General features: G+C 53.5%; 1 protein-coding gene across 2 annotated transcripts in view; it reads left to right on the top strand.

Annotated features, from left to right (window-relative positions):
• The window catches only part of ARHGEF16 (Rho guanine nucleotide exchange factor 16), a 49,108-nt gene extending 30,776 nt beyond the window's left edge, over positions 1-18,332 (top strand). For both annotated transcript variants that reach the window (XM_029064352.1, XM_029064351.1), the window contains exons 7-15: positions 2,017-2,169; positions 2,862-2,991; positions 4,769-4,843; positions 8,321-8,413; positions 10,951-11,096; positions 13,219-13,422; positions 13,880-13,953; positions 15,378-15,485; positions 17,399-18,332. In XM_029064352.1, the coding sequence (XP_028920185.1) occupies positions 2,017-2,169; positions 2,862-2,991; positions 4,769-4,843; positions 8,321-8,413; positions 10,951-11,096; positions 13,219-13,422; positions 13,880-13,953; positions 15,378-15,485; positions 17,399-17,547 (1,132 nt within the window). In that variant the 3' untranslated portion in view covers positions 17,548-18,332. The remainder of the gene's footprint in view (positions 1-2,016; positions 2,170-2,861; positions 2,992-4,768; positions 4,844-8,320; positions 8,414-10,950; positions 11,097-13,218; positions 13,423-13,879; positions 13,954-15,377; positions 15,486-17,398) is intronic.
• Positions 18,333-21,559: the final 3,227 nt, after the last annotated feature.

The following is a 21,559-nucleotide window of genomic DNA, read 5'->3' as shown; positions in this document are numbered from 1 at the left end:
ACATATCATCAAGAAGCACTGTGGCCTACTGGAAAGAGCTCAGGCCCGGGAGTCAGAGGGCTTGGGTACTAATCCCGGTTCAATTCAATTCACTCGTATTTATTAAGCCCTTACCGTGTGCAGAGCACTGTACTAAGCGCTTGGGAAAGTACATTACAACAATGCAACAATAAACAGTGACAATCCCTGTCAAGCTCATAGTCTAGAGATTCTGCCGCTTTTCTGCTGAATGAACTTGGGCAAGTCTTTTGACTTTTCTTTGTCTGTTTCCTCATCTTTCATATTGGGGATTCAATGCCTGTTTTCCCTCCTATTTAGACTTTGGGACAGGGACTATTTTCTACCTGAAGACCTTGTATCTACCCCAGCATTTAATAGTGTTGGATACATAGTAAATGCTTAACAATAGCACGATTGTTATTCTCAAGAAGTAGCTGTTCTTCCCTGGGCAGGCACTGAATTCTGGGGCCAAATCCCAGTGAGCTGTTGGGTTCATGAAGGATTAGGATTTTCAGGACTCTGGCTTGTGGAAGAGCAACAGAGACCAAGGTTGGGGAGAGGAGAATGAACAGAATAGATTTTTCATTCTGTTTGTTTGGGTTTTTTATATTTGATAAGTGCTTACTATGTTCCAGGCACTGTACTAAGCTCTGGGATAGACACAAGCTCATCAGTTCAAACACAGTCCCTGTCCGACGTGGAGAACACAGTCTTAATTCCCCTTTTGCAGATGAGGTAACTGAGGCTTGAGTGACTTGTCCATGGTCACAAAACAGATTAGTGCCGAAGCTGGGATTACAACCCAAGTCCTTCTGACTCCCTGGCCCGTGCTCTACCCACTAGGTTGTTCTGCTGGTTCTGCCTCTGCTGCACTGTGTGACAGAGCGGGCAGGTTGTATGCCCGCTCTGAGCCTCCTTTGGGAAGTCAGCATGACATATCCCTCCCTTTGGCCTCCTTCCCAGGATGGTGGGCTGAAAACAGAGAGCTCGTTAGCCACTCCTCACGCTCAGATGACCACTTAAGGTGCTGTCCTCACCTCCAAATGTAACAGACGGGGCTCCTGGAGTTCAGGGCATGAGTGATATTTATTGGCCACCTCAAGGGCGGAGTGCTGCACTAAGCAGTTGGGAGGGTACAGTAGAAGCAAGAATCAAGTTCCCTGCCCTGGAGCAGTCACCCGGCTAATGGGGGAGATGCACTGACAACAGTATTCCTGGGTGGAGCAAGAGGAAGAACAAGGATCAGAAAGGGAGTTGAACCAGTCTGCCAGGATGAAATAACAAAGCCACTAATTGAATGTGTGGTTAGAGATACATAAATGCAGGAGGGCTCAGGGTGACTGGGGGGTTGATGCCACGTGGAGAGTTGGAAATTAATCGGAAAAGTCTTTTTGGCGGAGGTGTTTGTTTGAGGGCCTGCTGGGAGCAGGGCACTGTGCTGGATACTGTTTGGGTGCAGGAAACTGTGTTGAGTGCCTGCCAAGAGCAGGGCACTGTGCTGGGCACTGGTTAGAGGCAGGGCACCGAGCTGAGTACTATTTGGGACTCAGGGCACTGTAGTGGACACTGGTTAGGTACAGGGAACTACACTGAATGCCTGTTAGGAGCAGGACACTGGGGATGACCCAAGTTAGGGGCAGGGCACTATGCTGAGTACTGCTGGGATCAGGGCACGGTAGTGGACACCGGTTAGATATAGGGAACCACGTTGAGTGCCTGCTAGGAGCAGGGCACTGTGGATGACACCAGTTAGGTGCAGAGCACTGTGCTGAGTGGCTGCTGGGAGTAGGGCGCTGTGCTGGGCACTTTGGGAACACAAGAAGTGAAAGATGCCCATCTTGGCTTTGAAGATGTTACAACCCTTTTCCCTCATAGGGCATCGCTGAGCTATGCCCTCTGACAGCCCTAACCGCTCCCTACGGCCTGTTGACCGAAGCCCCGTGGGACCCCGGGGGCGGGAGGGACCCTGGCATGCAGGGCTCAGGCTTCCTCTGTGCCCTCGCCCTCCTGCCCCAGGTTTTTTGAGGACTTGGAGAAAAAACACCAAAAGAACGTGCAGATCGATGATATCAGCGTCATTCTGGAGAAGCATGCCAACAACCACTTCCAACCCTATGTTGCCTACTGCTCCAATGAGGTCTACCAGCAGAGGACACTGCAGAAGCTCATGTGAGTCCCGCTTGCTGCACTGGGCTGTGGGCAATCGCGGTGGTGCCCGTGAAGGGAGGGTCACCGGTCAGGGGTATAAATCAACGGCTCGGAGAGGCGCCTTCCGAGGCCCGGTTCTCGCCCCACGCGGTCCGGGTTTCTAGCTGAATCAGGATCTTTTCCTGCTCGCTCTCTGACTTCTCTGAATTCTGGCCTGGTTTCTCGTAGGCCAGGTGCCCGGGCCTGAGTTGCCCTGCAGGGCACCTGGCCCCAGGGCCCCCTCCCCCCTACTACCCTTGGAGTGGCCTTGACCTGGGTGGGGGTAACATGGGAGAACCAGGAAGCAGCATGATATAGTGGATAGAGCACGGGCCTGGGAGTCAGGATGTCGTGGGCTGTAATCCTGGCTCTGCTACTTGTCTGCTGTGTGACCTTGGGCAGGTCACTTCACTTCTCTATGCTTCAGTTACCTCAGCTTTCAGATGGGGATTGATTCTATGAGCCCCATGTGGGAGAGGGATTGTGTCCAACCCGATTTGCTTGTATCCACCCCAGTGCTTAGTAGAGTGCCTGGCACACAGTAAAAGCTTAATACCATAATTATTATTATTATTATTTACCATGGGAGGGCTCCCCTGGGGTGCAGTCAGAGGTGGAGGGGGCGGGAGTGGCCCCTTCCTGAGTCCTGGAGGGAGTCGCTTCTCTCTCCGCAGGGACTCCAATCCGGCCTTCAAAGAGGCCCTGAAAGAGATCGAGAGGCGACCGGCCTGCGGTGGGCTCCCCATGATCTCCTTCCTGATCTTGCCCATGCAGAGGGTGACCCGCCTTCCACTGCTGATGGACGTGAGTAACTGGTTATGGGGGCAGTCAGCGAGCTGCAGGGAAAGGGGACGTGGCCTTGGTGGTGGCGGTGCTGGAGCGAAACTGGGATGGGGTCCCAGGCCTTGTGCCGGCCGTCTTGAATAAGGGAGGGCCCAGAGCCCAGAAAAAGCCAGGTTAAAGGGACTGACATGCTGGTCCTCCTTGAACTGACCTTCATTCCATGTTGAGCTCTCTAGACTGTAAGTTCCTTGCGGGCAGGGAACGAGTCTACAAACTCTATTGTACTCTCCCAAGTGTTTGGTACAGTGCTCCGCACCCAGTAAGTGCTCAATAAATACCATTGATTGAATCCTCTCCTTCTGTTTAAAGGAATGCATGTTCCCCAGGGGCTGCTGGAGGAGGGCCTGTTCAGAGAAAAGTTACCCCAAAGCTCCCAGCCTGGTTCCACCCTCAGAGTGATGGCCCAGTCTACCCCAAATGATCTATTTTTTAAGGTATTTTTTAAGCGCTTTGTGCAGAGTATAAAATGATGCACTAGGGTAGACACAAGATCTGAGGAGAATTTTCTATTCTGTGGACTATCTAGGCCAGGCTTGTAGGTCCTCTCCAGCCACATGTCTGACTCCTTTCTGACCATTCCATTTTAAGCTCCTTGAGAGCAGGACTCGAGCCTATTACTTTCCTTTTACTTTCCCAAGTGCTGTGCACATGTAAAGGGGCACGATAAAAACTAGTGGATAAATGGGTGACCTTGCCCCCTCCTGCTGCATAACCTGTCCAAACTAAACTTCAGCTGCTTCCAAACCCCAAAAACTACTACAATCAGTCAAGCGGCCAATAGTATTTTCCATGTGCAGAGCACTGTACTAAGGCTTGGGAGAGTACAGCAGAAGTAAGACGCATGTCTTGCCCTCCAGATGCTTACATCTAATGGAGTAGCTGTACACACAACCGCTCCTTGCTGCCTTGCTCTGACTTCAGCGTGACCTACTGAATAGAGCGTGGACTGGAGTCAGAATGACATGGGTTCTAATCCCACTCTGCCACTTCTCTGCTCTCTGACCTTGGGCAAATCATTCATTTCATTTCACAGGGCCTCAGTTACCTCATCTGTAAAATGGGGATTAAGACTGTGCACCCAATGCAGAGCAGGGACTGTGTCCAACCTGATTTGCTTTCCCCCCACCCCCAACCAGTGCTTAGTAAGCACTTAACGAATACCACAATTATTATTATTACTATTTTCTTTTGTGTTGTATTGTCCACTGTCCTTCTTTATCAGTGCAGATCATTCATTCATTCATTCAGTAGTATTTATTGAGTGCTTACTATGTGCAGAGCACTGTACTAAGCGCTTAGAATGTACAATTCGGCAACAGATAGAGACAATTCCTGCCCATTGACGGGCTTACAGTCTAATCGGGAGAAACGGACAGACAAAAACAATAGCAATAAATAGAATCAAGGGGATGTACATCTCATTAACAAAATAAATAGGGTAATAAAAATATATACAAATGAGTGGACGAGCACAGTGCTGAGGGGAGGGGAAGGGAGAGGGGAAGGAGCAGAGGGAAAGGGGGGGAAAAGAGGGCTTAGCTGAGGGGAGGTGAAGGGTGGGGGCAGAGAGGCAGCAGAGGGAGCAGATAATGAAAATGTGAATAGGCATTTAGCCTCTTTCCACCTACCCCCCCACCTTCATCCCCCCACCCTGGGGATGGGAGAGTAAGGTGCTTCTCTCAGCCCCGGGATTCTGGAAAACTTTTGGAGCTCATTTCTCAGGCCATATTCTCTGCAGACCATCTGTCTGAAGACGGACAAACAGTCAGAGAAGTATAAAGCTGCTGATCAAGCAATGAAGGCCATCAGCAAGGTGAGGTCCCTTAAGCACCTTCTCAGCTAGCTGGGCTCCCCTCCCTGTTCTGGGGCTTCCCTGGGGTGGTGTCCTTTTTCCCCTGCCCGTTGAGCTTGGTCTTGGGGGTGGACAGCCTGGTTGTCAGAGAAGGGACACAGGTGGCAATGTGGGTAATTATATCACCATTAACAGGAGCCAAGAATCCAGTGGCACTTCACCTCACACCCTCACCCAGGTGGGCAGGAGTGGGGCGTTGAGGGCTGCTTCTGCTCTTAGTAGCGGCCAGGTGGGTCAGATTCCTGGGTGCAAAAAGGGTGGAAGGTCAGGGGAGGAGGACAGAGGGTCCCAGGGAGAAAAATTCCGTTTCTGGGCTTGATATTGGGAGGTTGATTCTATCAATCGGTTGATCAATCATATTTATTTTTTGAGCCCTTACTCTGGGCAGAGCACTGTACTAATTGCTTGGGAGGATATGATTGAGTTGGAAGGCATGATTCCCTGCCCACAAGAGGTTCAGAGTCTAGAGGGTGAGATAGATATTAAAACAAACTGCAGGTGGATATGTGCTGAAGTGCTGAGTGGGAACTGTGAAAGTCAGAGTACTTAAGGATTACAAAACGAAGTGTATTGGCAATTCAGAAGGGGGCGTAAATAGGAACCGTGAGGATTTGGTTGAGGAAGATCTTTTGGAGGAGATGTGATTTCAAATAAGGTTTTGAAGATTGGGAAGTGATGGTCTATTGGATATGAAGAGGGAGGGATTTTCAGGCCAGAAGGAGGACGCGGGCAAGGGGTCGGTGACGAGACAGAAAAGATCGAGGTACAGTGACTAGGTAGACACTGAAGGAGCTAAGTGAGCAGATGGGGTTGTAGTAGGAAATCAATGAGGTAAGGAAGAGAGGTAGAGCTGACTGGGGGCTTTAAAATCAATGCTAAGGAGTTTCTATTTGATGTGGAAGTGGAAGGGTAACGACTGGAGGAGTTCTAGAGGATTGGGTGGACTTAGACTGAACTATTTTTAGAAAAATGATCCAGGCAGCAGAGTGAAATATGGCCTGGAGAGGGGAGAGGCCAGAGGCAGAGAGGTCTGTGAAGAGGCTGTTGCAGTAGTCAAGGAAGGATATGACAAGTTTCTGTCTGTAAGTGTGTTGTTGGTAAGGAATGCATCTACCAACTCTGTTATATCATTATATTGTACTATCCCAGGAGCTTAGTACAGTGCTCTGAACACAGTAAGTACTCAATAACTATGATCGATTGAGTAATTGTATCGGTGAAGAGGCTGTTTGGATTGACGGGTCGGGGCAGATTCTGGAGATAATATGGAATAGCAACAGCAACCAATTCATTCATTCAATCATATTCCTGAGCCCTTACTGTGTGCGGAGCACTGTACAAAGTGCTTGGAAAGTCCAATTCAGCAATAAAGAGAGACAATCCCTGCCCATGATGGGCTTACAGTCTAGAATGGGGGAGACAGACATCAAAACAAGTGAACAGGCATCAGTGTGAATAAATAGAATTGTAGATATATACATACATACATACGGAGAAGCAGCGTGGCTCAGTGGAAAGAGCACGGGCTTTGGAGTCAGGGCTCATGAGTTCGAATCCCAGCTCTGCCACTTGTCGGCTGTGTGACTGTGGGCAAGTCACTTAACTTCTCTGTGCCTCAGTTCCCTCATCTGTAAAATGGGGATTAAGACTGTGAGCCCCACGTGGGACAACCTGATTCCCCTATGTCTACCCCAGCGCTTAGAACAGTGCTCGGCACATAGTAAGCGCTTAACAAATACCAACATTATTATTATTATTAAGTGCTGTGGGGCTGGGGTGGAGAGCAAAGGGAGTGAGTCGAGGTGACGTGGAGGGGAGGGGGAGCTGAGGAAAAGGGAACTTAGTCTGGAAAGGCCTAGTGGGGAGGTGCGCCTTCAGTAGGGCTTTGAGGTGGGGAGAGTAATTCTCTGTCAGATTTGAGGAGGGATGGCGTTACAGGCCAGAGGTAGGATGTGGGCGAGGGGTTGGCGGTTAGACAGGCGAGATCAATGGAATTTAGTGACAGAATGTGGGGCTTGAATGAGTGAGATGAGTCTTATCCTTGACTCTTGTGAGAGAAGCAGCGTGACTCAGTGGAAAGAGCCCAGGCTTGGGAGTCAGAGGTCATGGGTTCTAATCCCGGTTCTGCTGTGGCCTTGGGCAAGTCACTTCACTTCTCTGTGCCTTAGTTACCTCAACTATAAAATGGGGATGAAGACTGAGCCCCACGTGGGACAACCTGGTCACCTTGTATCCCCTCCCAGTGCTTAGAACAGTGCTTGACACATAGCGCTTAACAGATACCATCATCATCATCATCAGAAGGAGGATAGTGGTGTTCTCTACAGTGATGAGAAAGTCTGAAGGAGGATAGGGTTTGGGTAGGATAGGGACTATTTTGGACTTAGTCCAGTGCATTGAACTCAGTAGGTGTTCAATAAATAGAGAAGCAGTGTGACCTAGTGGAAAGAGCACAGGCCTGGGAGTCAGAGGACCTGGGGCCCTAATCCCAGTTATACCACTGGCCTGCCATGTGATCTTGGGCAAGTCACTTAAATTCTCTGGGCCTCAGTTTCCTTATTTGCAAAATGGGGATTAATTACATATTCTCCCCCTTCCTTAGACTGTGAGCCCCAACAGGGAAAACTGTGTCTGACCCAATTAACTTATATCTACCCCAGTGCTTATTACAGCACTTGACACATAGTAAGCACTTAACAAATACCATTATCATCAAATCATCATCAATACTATTATAGTCACCATGACTACTACTCTGCACATAGTAAGCGCTGAATAAATACTATTGAATGAACTGTCTCTCTGCCTCAGTGGCTACATCTGCAAAATAGGGGCATTGGTGTCTGTCCTCTCTTCCCTCTCCCTTTGCCCTTCCTAGGGGAGGTACATGCGGATAGTTGGGAGAGAGCATGGCAAACTCAGGAGCCGGCAGGTGGGGCTGGGGGAGGAGGATGCCAACCCAAGGTGGAAGGCTTAGCCTAGTGTACCCAGCTGGAAATCCCTTTCAGAGCTTCGAACTGGGGCCAGCCCAGCCCAGCTCTCTCCCCAGTAATAACCGTGGTATTTGTCAAGCTCTTACTATGTGTTAAGCACTATAGATAACCAGGTCCCCTATGGGGTTCCCAGTCTAAGTAGGAGGGAGAACAGGTATCAAATCCCCATTTTGCAAATGAGGGAATTGAGGCACGGAGAACTTAAATGACTTGCCCAAGGTCACATAACAGACAGGTGGCAGAGCCAGCATTAGAACCCAGATCCTCTGCTTCCCAGACCTTAGCTCTTTCCACAAGGTCACACTGCTCCTCAGAACCTATAAGCCGTCCCAATCGGTCTGTTAGCGGTAATGGTTGAGCACTTACTGTGTGCAGAGCGCTGTTCTGGGTGCCAGGGGGAGTGTAGTGGAGGTAAGTCCCTCCCGTTTCTCTTCTCTGTTGGCAGCTGGTGAAGCAGTGCAATGAGGGGGCCCACAAGATGGAGAGGACGGAACAGATGTACACCCTGCAAACCCAGCTGGACTTCGGCAAAGTCAAGGTGAAATCTCTGGCGGCCTGACCAGGTCCCACCACCCAGAAAAACAGCTCCATCCCTGCTCCATTCCCGCCCCATCTCTGCCCCATCCCCTGAGCCCCAACCCCTGTGAGGTGACTGCTTCTTCCACTCGTGCGCTGGCAGACAAGTGAGGATGTCCTTGTGGGGTGGCACAGTCCCTGCTGGTTCCTCGAGGGGCCATCTGTGGGGGCAGAGCCGCTGCCCAGAGGCCCTTGGTCAGTCATGAACATTGGCCAACCCAGCTTCCCTCTGGTGGTTCAGGGCAGGGTCGTGGGGATGGTGCATAGGTCAGCCCGGCAGGAGTCCTGGAGCTGGTGCCCCCCTTCTCTGGGTTCCACTGTCTCCCCAACACCCATCTGAGCATTGCTCACCCCAGTCCTCCTCATTTACCCCCTTCCCTGAGAGCTGGGTCCCTCTATGCCTCCCTGACCCATCTCCCTTCCAGCCTATAAAACCACATTAGGCCAGCCCTGCCCATGGGCCACAGTTCTCCGCAACCAACAATTGTTCTTCCTGGACAAGGATCAGGTGTCCTCTCCCCACTCTCCATTACTCCTTCTGTCCTCCCCCATCCTCTCCCCACTCTCCATTCCCCCCTCTGCCATCCCCCCACCCTCCCCCTACTCTCCATTTCCCCCTTCCCCCTCCCCCATCCTTAGCCCTTTCTACCTGCCTCCACCCTTTCCCTCTGCCTCTCTGCCCAATACCATGGTATAGCACTGCATAGAGAGCATGTGGACCAGGGCTTTGTTCTTCCCAGAGGCCAGCTGGGAGTGGGGTCAGGACTGCTTCCGTGTGCCGGCGCAGACTCGGTCCCTCAAGCCCCCGGGAACAGCCGCTGCCTCTGGAGTTGGACCCGACTGTTCCGGTTGTCTGATGTTTCACATGACAGACCCCACCTGAGCTGCCCCTGAGAATCTTTGAGGCTCCTTGGAGCTGGTTTTCATTTCTCTGGGCCACCCAGATCACTGAGAGTTCATTGGTAGCTTTCTGAATCTGAGACAGCCCCACCTATGCAGGAGAGCCAAGATGGCCAGTTCCTCCCCACCCCCTCAGCTCCTCCCTTCTACTGGTCAGTTTAGGCCATCCCTGCCCTGACTGCATCCCCACCCCGCTGGGCAGGCAGCTAGGACAAGCAGCTCAAGTGTCCAGTCTGACTGTTGGCAGGCACTGCTGAAAAAGGTTTTTGGTTTTAGTTTTTTATGGTATTTCTTAAGCACTTACTATGTGTCAAACAGTGTTCTAAGTGCTGGGGTAGGTGCAAGTGAATCAAGTTAGACACAGTCCCCATCTTGCATGGTTCTCATAGTCTAAACAGAAGGAAGAACAGGTATTTAATCCCCACTTACAGTTGAGTGAACTGAGGCACAGAGAAGTTAAGTGATTTGCCCAAGGGTCACACAGCAAGCAGTTGGCAGGGCTTGAATTAGAATTCAGGTCCTCTGACTTCCAGGCCTATGCTTTTTCCACTAGGCCATACTGTTTCTCACTAGAAGGACAAAGTTTATTAACTAGAGTGAAGTTGTGGGCAGTTGATCTGTAGATTTCAATGAGCTGGGCTCCACTGCTTCCTTGAGCACTGGTCAGTTTATCAATGGGATTTGAGAAGCAGCGTGGCTCAGTGGAAAGAGCACGGGCTTTGGAGTCAGAGGTCATGGGTTCGAATCCCCGCTCGGCCACTTGTCAGCTGTGTGACTGTGGGCAAGTCACTTAACTTCTCGGTGCCTCAGTGACCTCATCTGTAAAATGGGGATTAAGACTGTGAGCCCCACGTGGGACAACCTGATTCCCCTCTGTCTACCCCAGCGCTTAGAACAAGGCTCGGCCCATAGTAAGCGCTTAACAAATACCAACATTATTATTATTATTATTATATTGAGTTTAGACTGTGAGCTCGTCATTGGGCAGGGATTATCTCTATCTGTTCCCGAATTGTATATTCCAAGCGCTTAGTACAGTGCTCTGCACATAGTAAGTGCTCAATAAATACTATTGAATGAATGAATTGAGCACTTTCTGGAGCAGCCACTCCAGACGGTAAGCTCCTTGTGAGCATGGATCCTATCGATTCATTCTGTTGTATTGCACTTTCCCAAGTGCTTAGTACAGTGCTCTCTGCACATTAAGCACTCATTAAATCCCATTGATTCATTTGTAAGCCCTGACTCTGGGGTGATAGAAGACTCCACGCCCCGATTGATTTTTCTCACAAATGCTCCGGTGCTTCTTGGAGCAGGCTGGCACATGCTGTGGACCCCAGATGGTCTCTGTCCTCCACCCTGGAGGCAGAGGGGCTCCCAGGAAGCCTCCTGCCCATTCCTTGGCCCCGGAAGGTGTGGGGCAGACGGGTCTGCGCCCTAGACCAGGGACAGTCCCTGCAGAGCTGGCTTGGATCTAGGCCACCCCAGGGCAGATCACTGCCCCTCCCTCTGCCTGTCCCCCCTCCTCTCGTTATACCCTTGTCATCTGCCTCCTGGGAGCTTCAGTGGCAGGAGTCCCTTTGCTCTGTTTCCCGGCAGTCCTTCCCCCTCATCTCGGCTTCCCGCTGGCTGCTCAAGCGAGGAGAACTCACCTTGGATTCGGGGATTCTCCGGAAAATCTCTGGGCGGGCCACCTGCTACCTCTTCCTGTTCAATGATGTGCTGATTGTCACCAAGAAGAAAAGGTGACTTGGGCAGAGGGAGGAAGTGACTGGGGGCGAGGCTGGTGAGGCGGGGGAGGGCCAGCCCTAGACATCGGCGTGGGGAGAGGGAGATCTAGGGGCTGGGAGCTTCTGGAATCCCAAAGTTGGAGGTGTCTCCAAAGGTCATCTGGTCTAACCCCCTGCCTCTGGGAAGAAATAGGCCTCCTCCCCAGCCCAGGGCCTTGGGGGAGTCCCTTGATGTAAAGGGGAATTCAAAGCATCGGCCCTGGAGACGGTGACTTGTTGCCAGTCACTGGAGGGAGAGGGGGTGGTGGAAGATTCCCGAGGTTGTTCCTGACAGCTGCGGAAAGAGAATCCTCTTCCTTAAAAGGCTTGACCTTTGTCCTGCATCTGGGAACAGGAAACATTTAAGCCAAATAATTGCCCTTGTGACGGGAGCCCACACCCTCAGGGCTCATACGCTCACATTCCCGCATCCTGCTCCACCGGGCTCCCTGGAAACCACCCTCAGAGCCCTTGCGCCCCCGCCCACTGCCCTCCTCCCCCACTGGCATGAAGGCCCACCGGGAAGACTCAGAGATGGGGAGGCTTTCCCTGGACCAGGGGACAGGGCAGGGAGCTAATAATGTTGGTATTTGTTAAGCGCTTACTATGTGCTGAGCACTGTTCTAAGCGCTGGGGTAGACACAGGGGAATCAGGTTGTCCCACGTGAGGCTCACAGTCTTCATCCCCATTTTACAGATGAGGGAACTGAGGCCCAGAGAAGTTAAGTGACTTGACCACAGTCACACAGCTGACAAGTGGCAGAGCTGGGATTCGAACTCATGAGCCCTGACTCCAAAGCCCGTGCTCTTTCCACTGAGCCACGCTGCTTCTCTTTGGGGAGCCTCCCTGGATCGGGGGATGGGTCTGTAGGGAGCAAGTGTCGGCATGCCTCCGCTTTCCAGGCTAGCACCTGAAGAGCTCAAACCCTGGTTTTGCCACAAGAACTCGCATCTTCCTGCTTGCTGGCACGTACGGCCTGTGACCCTCTCGGTGGCCTTCTGTTGCTCCTGAAGGCCCGAGAGCGGACTGGTCCCTGTCCTTGCAGCCGGTGGCTGAGAAGCCTGGGGGACTGGCCGGGCCAGGCGGAGCAGTCTTGTTCTCCCTTGCCCTGCCAGGGATGATCCTGGCTCTCTCTTGGCTTGGGCCAACCAGTCAGGGCTGAGGCCGGGTGGAGGCCTGGAGAGCTGGGATCATTTATCTCAATCCTGGATGGTGCCACGAATCAGGCAGCCCACCCTGGAATGAGCCAAAGTACCAGCACTGCTGCTGCAGTCTCCGGGCTCACCCCCAGTCCTTGCGGATTCTTGGTCACCAGAGGATGGAACCAGAAACCAGTCTCTGAGTAGGGGCTGGTAATGGCCAGGGTTTGGAGAGTCCCCCGCACCAAGCACCCCAAGACTCATGAGGAGAAAGCACTGTCTAGGGAGGTGACTGGGGTAATTAATTTCAACACTGCTTCTACCTCAGAGCAGTGCTCTGCCCCTCACAGGCACCCAGTACAGGGCTCTGCTCCCATCAGGTACCCAGTACAGAACTCTGCTCCCAGCAGAAACCCAGTATAACATGGCCTAGCAGCAAGAGCACAGGTTTGGGAGTCAGAGGTCATGGATTCTAATACTGGCTCTGCCTCTTGTCTGCTGTGTGAGCTTGGGCAGGTCACTTCCGTTCTTCAGTTCCCTCATCTGTAAAATGGGGATTGAGAACTGTGAGCCCCTGAGAGACATGGACTGGGTCCAACCCGATTTGCTTGTATCCACCCCAGTGCTTAGTACAGTGCCTGACACATAGTAAGCGCTTAACAAATACCGTAAATTATCATTATTATTATTACAGTGCTCTGCTCCCAGCTGCTGCCTAGTACAGGGCTCCGTTCTAGTGGGCACCCAAGACTGTGCTCTGCACTAAGTAGACTCCTGATAAATACCATGTCGGGGCAGGGGTAGAGGTAGAAGGAAGAGCATCATTCACAGTGACATCCAGGGACAAGTAACCAATCGTGGGAGAGATTTTCCAGAAGCTGCCTGAGGACAGAAATGAACCAGGCTGCCCGCCACTGGTCGTGGGAGGGGGTTCATCAGGCCTGTCCTGTGCCCCCAGCGAGGAGAGCTACGTTGTGTTGGACCATGCCAAGACCGACCAGATTGAGGTGAAGAAAATCGACCCGGAAGACCTGCAGCCCCCCACCACTGGAAAGTCAGGCGGCGGGAACCGGAGTTCCTCGGTCCCATACATGTTCCGCGTGTCCATAGCCAGGAACAGCGAAGGGAAGCCGGAGAAGCTGCTGCTGTCCACAGACTCCCTGTGAGTAGCCCCGTGGTTGCCATTCCAGGAGGGCCACTGTCGACTGCAGTCCACCATCGATCATTGCTCCATCCGGTGGCCCAGGCACATTTTCCACTGAGAAAATGTTGAGGATGTTGAGGGGCTGACCCAAAGTCCAGCGGCATATTAGGAGGAGGAACTGGATGCCTCCTCATCCAACTCCCGCTTGCTCGCTCGTCCCCAGGACCACCTGCAGGAAGGGATCTCTGAGCCTACCATTTGTTCCCTAAAGTACCTGGGTGATGGATTAGTGCCCGGCAGGCTTCTTGGAAGGGGTGGCATTTGGAAGATCTCAGTGGGGGTTGGAGGGAGGGGACTGTGTGGGACAGAGGAGGCAACCACCGGCTCAGAAGATGGAGGGGGGAAGGAGTAGGGTGGGGGGCTGGGGATGGACTTGGGGGTAGGGGACACAAAAGTCACATGCTCCCCGATGCAGGAGTGACCGGGTGCGGTGGATCACGGCCCTGGAACGTACAGAAAACAAGGAACCGGATTTGGCCAACAAAGGAGGTAACCCTGCTGGAAAACCCATGCCTGAACCAGCAAACTAGAAAGCAAGGTCCAATCGGTGGCAGAGGGGACTGGCTGAGCTGGAGCTTGTGAATGGTCTGAATTAGCCAGGGTCACCTGAGGGACGGAGACTCCTGGGACAAGGAGCAGGGGCAAGGACCCCCGAGAGAGGTGGGATCTTTGGAGTCCAGTGAAGCAGACAATTTGTGCTTTGGGAGATCCGAACTTGGGCTTGGGGATCCCCAGTCGATCAATCAATTGTATTTATTGAGCACTTAGTATGTGCAGAGAACACTGTGCTAAGCGCTTGGAAGAGTACAATCCAACAGAATTAGCGGACACGTTCCCTGCTGAGGTTTGCTCGACTGGGAGCTGGATGGGGCACTGAAGAGGGTCTTGAATATATGCCATTTGAAGTACTGGAGGACGTGCATATGTATTTTGGGGGTGCACCCATGCATAGCCATCCATAGATGTGCAGTGCAAGCGTATATGTATGTGTATGTGCTTGAGGGGAAAATCTGGGACCATCCACAGATTTGAGCCATATTGGTGCTCAGTTTCGGGTAGAAGGGCTCTCTCCTCTTCTTACACCTTTCCCATCCCTGCAAATACAAACAATTGGGAGAGGCCGGAAAAGGGGACAGAGCTGAAAGTCCTGGTTCCAAGCCGGAGGGGAGAGAGAGGGAAGGGCGTCCTCTGCTGGCTTCAGGGCTGCACAGTCCAAACCAGTCCCCCAGTCCCCCAGCCCCCCAATCCCGGCCACATGCTCAGTCTGGAGCATTTTGCCGTTGATTCTCGAATTCAGAGGGCGGAGGGCAGCGGACAGCCTGGGAAAGGGAGAGCCCGGCCACCCTGGAGTGGTGGAACCGAGTGAATTATTCGCAGAACAAGAAGGTTGCCGTTTATCCCGGTTGAGGATTTCTTTGATTCACCCCTGACAGCCAAGGTGGGTGGCGGGGAGGGGAGTGTCAACTGGGCTCTTCTCTTCTAGATTGTAAATTCCTTTCATTCAGTCAGTCATATTTATTGAGCACTTACTGTGTACAGTGCACTGTACTAAGCACTTGGGAGAGTCCAATATAACAATAAACAGACCCATTCCCTAACCACAATGAGCTTAACTGTGGACAGGGAACAAGTCTACCAACTCTGCTGTACTGTACTCTCCCAGGTGCTTAGTACAGTGTGCTGCACACTGTAAGCACTCAGTAAATACCACTGATTGAGTGATTATACCATCCTCTGCTTTCCAGCTGCCTTCGCCCGCATCCTCTCTCAGGTGGGCCCCAGCCGGCCACCTCTTGGCCTGGCATTTATGCCACTCAGGAGCAGAATGTAACCCCGTGGGGCAGTGAGCCAGGCAGGAGGGCGGAGGCTGTGGGGTCAAGCGCTCCCTCGTCCTCTCCCCTTCTCTCCCCTAGGTGTGTCTGAGAACCAGGTGGAGATCACCAAGGCCTACTTGGCCAAGCAGGCGGACGAGCTCACCCTCCAGCAGGCTGACGTGGTGTTGATCCGTCAACAGGAGGACGGTGAGTCCTGGCAGTTCGGGGTGCTTGGGGCAAGGGCTTCTGGGATCACACCCACCCTGAGCATGGGAACGTTTCTGTTTCTTCCATAGTGCTTTCACAGCTGGGACCCCATCTCATCCTCAATTCCTGAGAGGGAGCCATCGGGGAAGGTGAAAGGTGGTGGGGGGAAGGGGAGAGGGGGCTAAGTGTAGGGGACTGTACAGGTTATTTTTTCCCCATTTCACAGATGACTCAAGTCCAAAGAGGTTAAGCAACTTGCCCAGAATCGCAAAGCGGGCCAGTGGAAGGTCCCCTGGCTCTGCCGTGCTCTGACCACTACCCCATGCTGCCACCCTATAGCAAAAGTCATTTTTATTGAAGCTTCTGGGGGCTGTGTGGGCTAAAAGATTTATCCAGGACATGAAGCACCCTGCCTTTCCAATGCTGGTGGGGACCAGCTCAAGCGCTCCCAGAACATGGGGTTGTTCGGGAGGCCCTCTTCCCAATGAACCCATTGTGCAGCTGGGAAGACTAAGGCCCAGAGAGAGGAAAGGACTTGCATGAGGTCACCCAGCTGGTCAGAGACAAAAGTAGGGTGGAGTCCCTGGCAGAGTGTCCTCTCCACCGGTTCCCTCTGAAATCCTGGTGTCTCTACTCAAAGCTAGCCCACCCCTTTTATGGATGAATCTTTGGCACATCCCTGCAGCTGGGCAGGATGTTCAGAATATGGAATTTAGCTGGAGGGGAGGGGGCCCTGTTTTGTCCACACCCTCTCCCTCTGACAGCACTCTAGGGAAATGGCCCGTGAGAGCCCAGTTTGGGCCTCCCAATTATGTTGTATCTGGAGTAGTAGGGCAGGAAGGGGCTTGTGCAGATTTTGGAGGTTGTATGCTAAGCGATCCTGCCTAGGCACATGTCTGCTCTCCCAGAGAAGAGTCAGTGTCCAGTGTCCGATACCTTATAACTTTGTTTCCTAGTTAACAATCAGCATATTCCCACTGGGTCCTTAAAAGGAGAATCAGGGATGGCAAGGGGAGAGTCAGGGGTGTTGGATGGTCCATTCTGGGTCACTGGAGCTAGTCAGGGGTGGAGAGGGGTGAGTCGGAGGTGGGGGAGGGTCTGTCCTCAACAATGAGAGAGAGCGTCCAGAAGAGCAAGCAGCCTGCTGTTCTTCCAAGCGTTCGGAGGCAGAGGCCTGGGCTGAATGGGCCGGGGAGGCCGACCCAGGGACGGTCCTGTCCTTGGTCCGTGTTTGAATTGAGTGCCTTTTCCTTCTCCGGCCTCTGGGGTCATGGGGACCCAGGTTAGCTTTATGCATGGGAGGAAAAAGCCCTTTAGAGACCAGCTGGCCGGGATGCCGCTGTCCCTCACCTTCCCTTCCTCCGTGCCCAGCCCGCTGTGCTACCCCAGCCTATTGTCCCTTGCCCTACTCAGCGTGCTGTCATTCGTTCATTCAGTCATATTTATTGAGTGCTTACTGTGTGCAGAGCACTGTTCTAAGCACTTGGGAGCGTACAGTACAAAATACATTCCCTGCTTACAATGAGCATACAGTCTCCCATGCCCTGCCCACTGTTCCGTCCCTGCCCACCGTCCCTTTCTCTGCTCAGCCCACGGTCCCCCGTGCCCAGTCCACTCAGTGTGCTGTCCTTCCCCATTGCCCAGCCTGTGGTCCCTTCCCCTGCTCAGCGTGCTGTTCCCTGTGCCCAGCCCACAAATCATTCCTCTGTGCCCAGTCCTTCCCCCCCTCCGTGTGCCCAGCGCACTGGCCTTCCTCCCCCCGGCTCCCGTGCCCAGCCCACAGCCCCTTCCCCTGTCCCCAGCGCGGGCTCTCCTTCCTCCATGTCCAGCACACTGTCCTTCCACTCCCGTGCCCAGCCAGCCCACGGTCCCTTCGTGCGTTCAGTGCATTGACCTTCACCTTCCCTCCGCAGGCTGGCTGTTCGGGGAAAGGCTGCGGGATGGAGAGATAGGCTGGTTCCCAGAGGAGCACGCCTACCATATCACCAACCGCATGGCAATGGAGAGAAACGTCCGCAAAATGGAGCGCCTGCGGGTCGACCAGGTCGAGACGGGCATGTAGCCCAGGCCGCCGCCCAAGTCCATGCCTGCCTACTGCCAGGTCCTTCTGGCCCTTTCGCTGCTAGCTGGGGGTGGGGACCAGTGACCTACCTGCCCTCCCCGGCCCCATTACCCAGCTCGGGACTCTGGGTGTGTGTGTGTGTGAAGAACTGCCCCACCCCCCCACCTCTCTCCCTACCCCTCTGGCCACCTTCTTCCTCCCGGGCCAGGGGCCATAGAGGAGCAGATCTGGAGCAGCCCTGGAGCAACAGCAAGAAGTGGAGCCTGGAGAGGAGGTCCACGAGCTCCTAATGCCAATAATGCAGGAGCCCCCTGTCCCCTGTCCCCCGACCCCCCACCTTCCCTTCCCTCCCCATCCCCAGTGGGGGCAGCTGCAGGGAGCCCTAGTTTGGAAGGGTGGAGGCAGTTCTTGCTCCCCTCTTTCCTCCCTTGCCCCACAACTCTGCCTCTCCCCATGCATCCTGTCCCGTGCCCTCGCCCCTCTGCACCCCCCACCTCCTTGCCTGGGAGCGGCGGCCTCCGGGACAGAGGGGGCAGGTCCCGCTCCGAGACTGCAGCTGGGACCCAGAACCGCAAGGGACAGATTACATCTGCCGGCCCCAGGCCCAGTCCCGGCCCCTGCCCCCAGCCCGGTTTCGGGAGCTGGCTGGCTGGGATGGCCGGGGCTACCTCGCTGCATTCGGACATAATGGCCGGACCTCACGGACGCCCGGCCGCGTGAGCCGCGGACGCTGCCAGAAACATTGTTGGTCGGAGATTCAAGTCTAATAAAGGCTATAGAGTGAGCAGCGGGCGATGTGGTGCGCGATGGAGGAGGGAGCAGGCGTGGACACCCCGTTGGCCGGAGGCAGGCCAGGAGTGACCACTAGGTAGCCGGTCGGTCTCGCGGCCCGGGAGCCCGTATGACTCCCACCCTCCCGTAGCCCCATGGTCCCATGGGAAGTAGAGTGGCATAATAATAATGTGGGTATTTGTTAAGCGCTTACTATGTGCAGAGCACTATTCTAAGCACTGGGGTAATGTTGGTATTGGTTAAACGCTTACTATGTGCAGAGCACTGTTCTGAGCGCTGGGGTAGATACAGGGTAATCAGGTCATCCCACGTGAGGCTCACAGTTAATCCCCATTTTACAGATGAGGTAACTGAGGCACAGAGAAGTTAAATGACTTGCCCACAGTCCCACAGCTGACAAGTGGCAGAGCCAGGAGTCGAACCCATGACCTCTGACTCCGAAGCCCAGGCTCTTTCCACTGAGCCGCGCTGCTTCTCTAGCATAGTGGATAGAGCATGGACCTGGGAGTCAGAAGGTCATGGATTCTAAACCCAGCTCCGCCACTTGTCAGCTGCGTGAGGTCATGGGTTCGGATCCCGGCTCTGCCATTTGTCAGCTGTGTGACTTTGGGCAAGTCACTTAACTTCTCTGTGCCTCAGTTACCTCATCTGTAAAATGGGGATTAAGAGTGAGAAGTTTTTGTTTTGCACAGAGGTTTTTAAGGAGAGTGACATGCCTAGAGCGTTTCTGCAGGAAGATGAGCCGGGCAGCAGAGTGAAGAATAGACTGGAGCGGGGAGAGAGAGAGAAGGAAGGGAGATCAGAGAGCAGGCTGACACAGTAGTCTAGTTGGGATATTACGAGAGCCCGTAACAGTAAGATAGCTGTTTGGGTGGAGAGGAAAGGGTGGATCTTGTCTACATTATAAAGGTGAGACCGGCAGGTTTTGGTGACAGATCGGATGTGTGGGGTGAACGAGAGAGCCGAGTCAAAGATGACACTGAGGTCGCGGGCCAGAGAGATGGGAAGGATGGTCGTACCATCCACAGTGATAGGGAAGTCAGGGAGAGGACAGGGCTTGGGAGGGAAGATGAGGAGCTCAGTTTTGCTCATGTTGAGTTTTAGGTGGCGGGCAGACATCCAGGTAGAGACGTCTTGGAGGCAGAAGGAGATACGAGCCTGAAGGGAGGTGGAGAGGACAGGGGCGGAGATGTACATCTGTGTGTCATCTGCATAGAGGTGATAGTTGAAGCCGTGAGAGCGAATGAGTGCACCAAGGGAGTGAGTGTAGATGGAGAACAGAAGAGGGCCAAGAACTGACCCTTGGGGAACCCCAACAGTTAGAGAATGGGAGGGGGAGGAGGAGACCGAGAATGACCGGCCAGAGAGATAAGAGGAGAACCGGGAAAGGACGGAGTCTGTGAAGCCAAGGTGAGATAAGGTGTGGAGGAGAAGGGGATGGTCGACAGTGTCAAAGGCAGCTGAGAGGTCAAGGAGGATTAGAATGGAGTAGGAGCCATTGGATTTGGCAAGAAATTGATCACGGGTGACCTTAGAGAGAGCAGTCTCGGTAGAGTGGAGGGGACGGAAGCCAGATTGGAGGGGGTCCAGGAGAGAATGGGAGTTAAGGAATTGTAAGCAGCGCGTGTAGATGACTCGTTCTAGGATCTTGGAAAAGAAGGGTAGTAGGGAGATAGGGCAGTAACTGGAAGGGGAAGTGGGGTCAAGAGAGGGGTTTTTTAGGATGAGGGAGACATGGGCATGTTTGAAGGCAGCGGGGAAGGAGCCATTGGAGAGTGAGCGGTTAAAGATAGAAGATAAGGAAGGGAGGAGGGCAGGAGCGATGGTTTTTATAAGGTGAGCGGGAATTGGGTCCGAGGCACAGGTGGAGGGGGTGGCACTTGCGAGGAGGGAGGAGATCTCCTCTGAGGATACTGCAGGGAAGGATGGGAAAGTAGGGGAGAGGGTTGTGGGGGGGAAGGCGGGAGGGGGAGGGGTGACTTTGGGGAGTTCAGACCTGATTGTGTTAATTTTCGTGATGAAGTAGGTGGCCAGATCATTGGGAGTGAGGGATGGGGGAGGGGGAGCAACAGGGGGCCTAACTAGAGAGTTAAAGGTCCGGAACAATCGGCGGGGGTGACGGGCATGGGTGTCGATGAGGGCGGAGAAGAAGTTTTGCCTGGCGGCGGAGAGGGCAGAGTTAAGGCAGGAAAGGATAAATTGAAATGGATAAGGTCGGCTTGGTGCTTGGACCTTCACCAGCAGTGCTCGGCAGCCAGAGCATAGGAGCTTAGGAGGCGGACAGAGGCAGTGACCCAGGGCTGTGGGTTAGTGGAGCGAGAGCGGCGGAGGCAAAGGGGGGCGAGAGAGTTGAGATGAGTAGAGAGGGTGGAGTTGAGCGCGGTGACCTGATCATCGAGAGTGGGAAGAGAGGACGGGGGGCAGGGTGGGGGAAGATGCTTTTGGAGAGACGGATGGGATCAAGAGAGCGGAGGTCTCTGTGGGGGAGTAGCAAAGATTTGCAGGGGGAGGGAGTGTGAGAGATGAGGCAGGTGAGAAGGTTATGGTCCCAGAGAGGGATTTCAGAGTTGGTGAGGGAGGAGGTAGTGCAGCGGGAGGAGATGACGAGATTGAGGGTATGACCGAGTCATACCGAGTCATATATAAGATACTTCTCTTGTGCTCTTCGTTTAGTAGGTGAGTAGTGATAATAATAATGCTGGTATTTGTTAAGTGCTTACTATGTGCTAAGCACTGGTTTGCAGAGCGCTGTCCCGAGTACTTGGGAGAGTTTGCCGGACCGTAGCCGGGGAGGGGCGGGCCACTGAGCCGCAGTCGCGCTGGGTCGCTGGGGTGAGTAGCAACCCTGACCTTGGCACAGAGAAGCCTTGGCCAAGCGAACTGGGTGGACCCAGCTCAGGGCAGGCACCAGCAGGGAATCAGTCGTATTTATGGAGCACTTTATCGTGTGCAGAGCACTGTACTGATTGGTTGGGAGAGTACGACGTAACGAAGTTGGTAGACACGTTCCCTGCCCACAACGAAGGAAGGGTCTTTACTCCCCGAGGAGGTGAGGCCGGGAGCCCCCACATGGGACAGGGACCGTGCCCAACTTGATTGTCTTGTGCCCATCCCAGCTACTAGAACGGTGCTTGACACACAGTGCTTAACAGATACCATTAAAAAAAAAACCAACCCAAAACAAAAAAAAGTCTTTGGGGTGCAGGAACCTGGCCTGGAA

The sequence above is a fragment of the Ornithorhynchus anatinus genome, chromosome 5 (assembly GCF_004115215.2).
Source record: "Ornithorhynchus anatinus isolate Pmale09 chromosome 5, mOrnAna1.pri.v4, whole genome shotgun sequence".
NCBI lineage: Eukaryota > Metazoa > Chordata > Mammalia > Monotremata > Ornithorhynchidae > Ornithorhynchus > Ornithorhynchus anatinus.
This window is presented reverse-complemented; position numbering and strand designations above follow the sequence as displayed.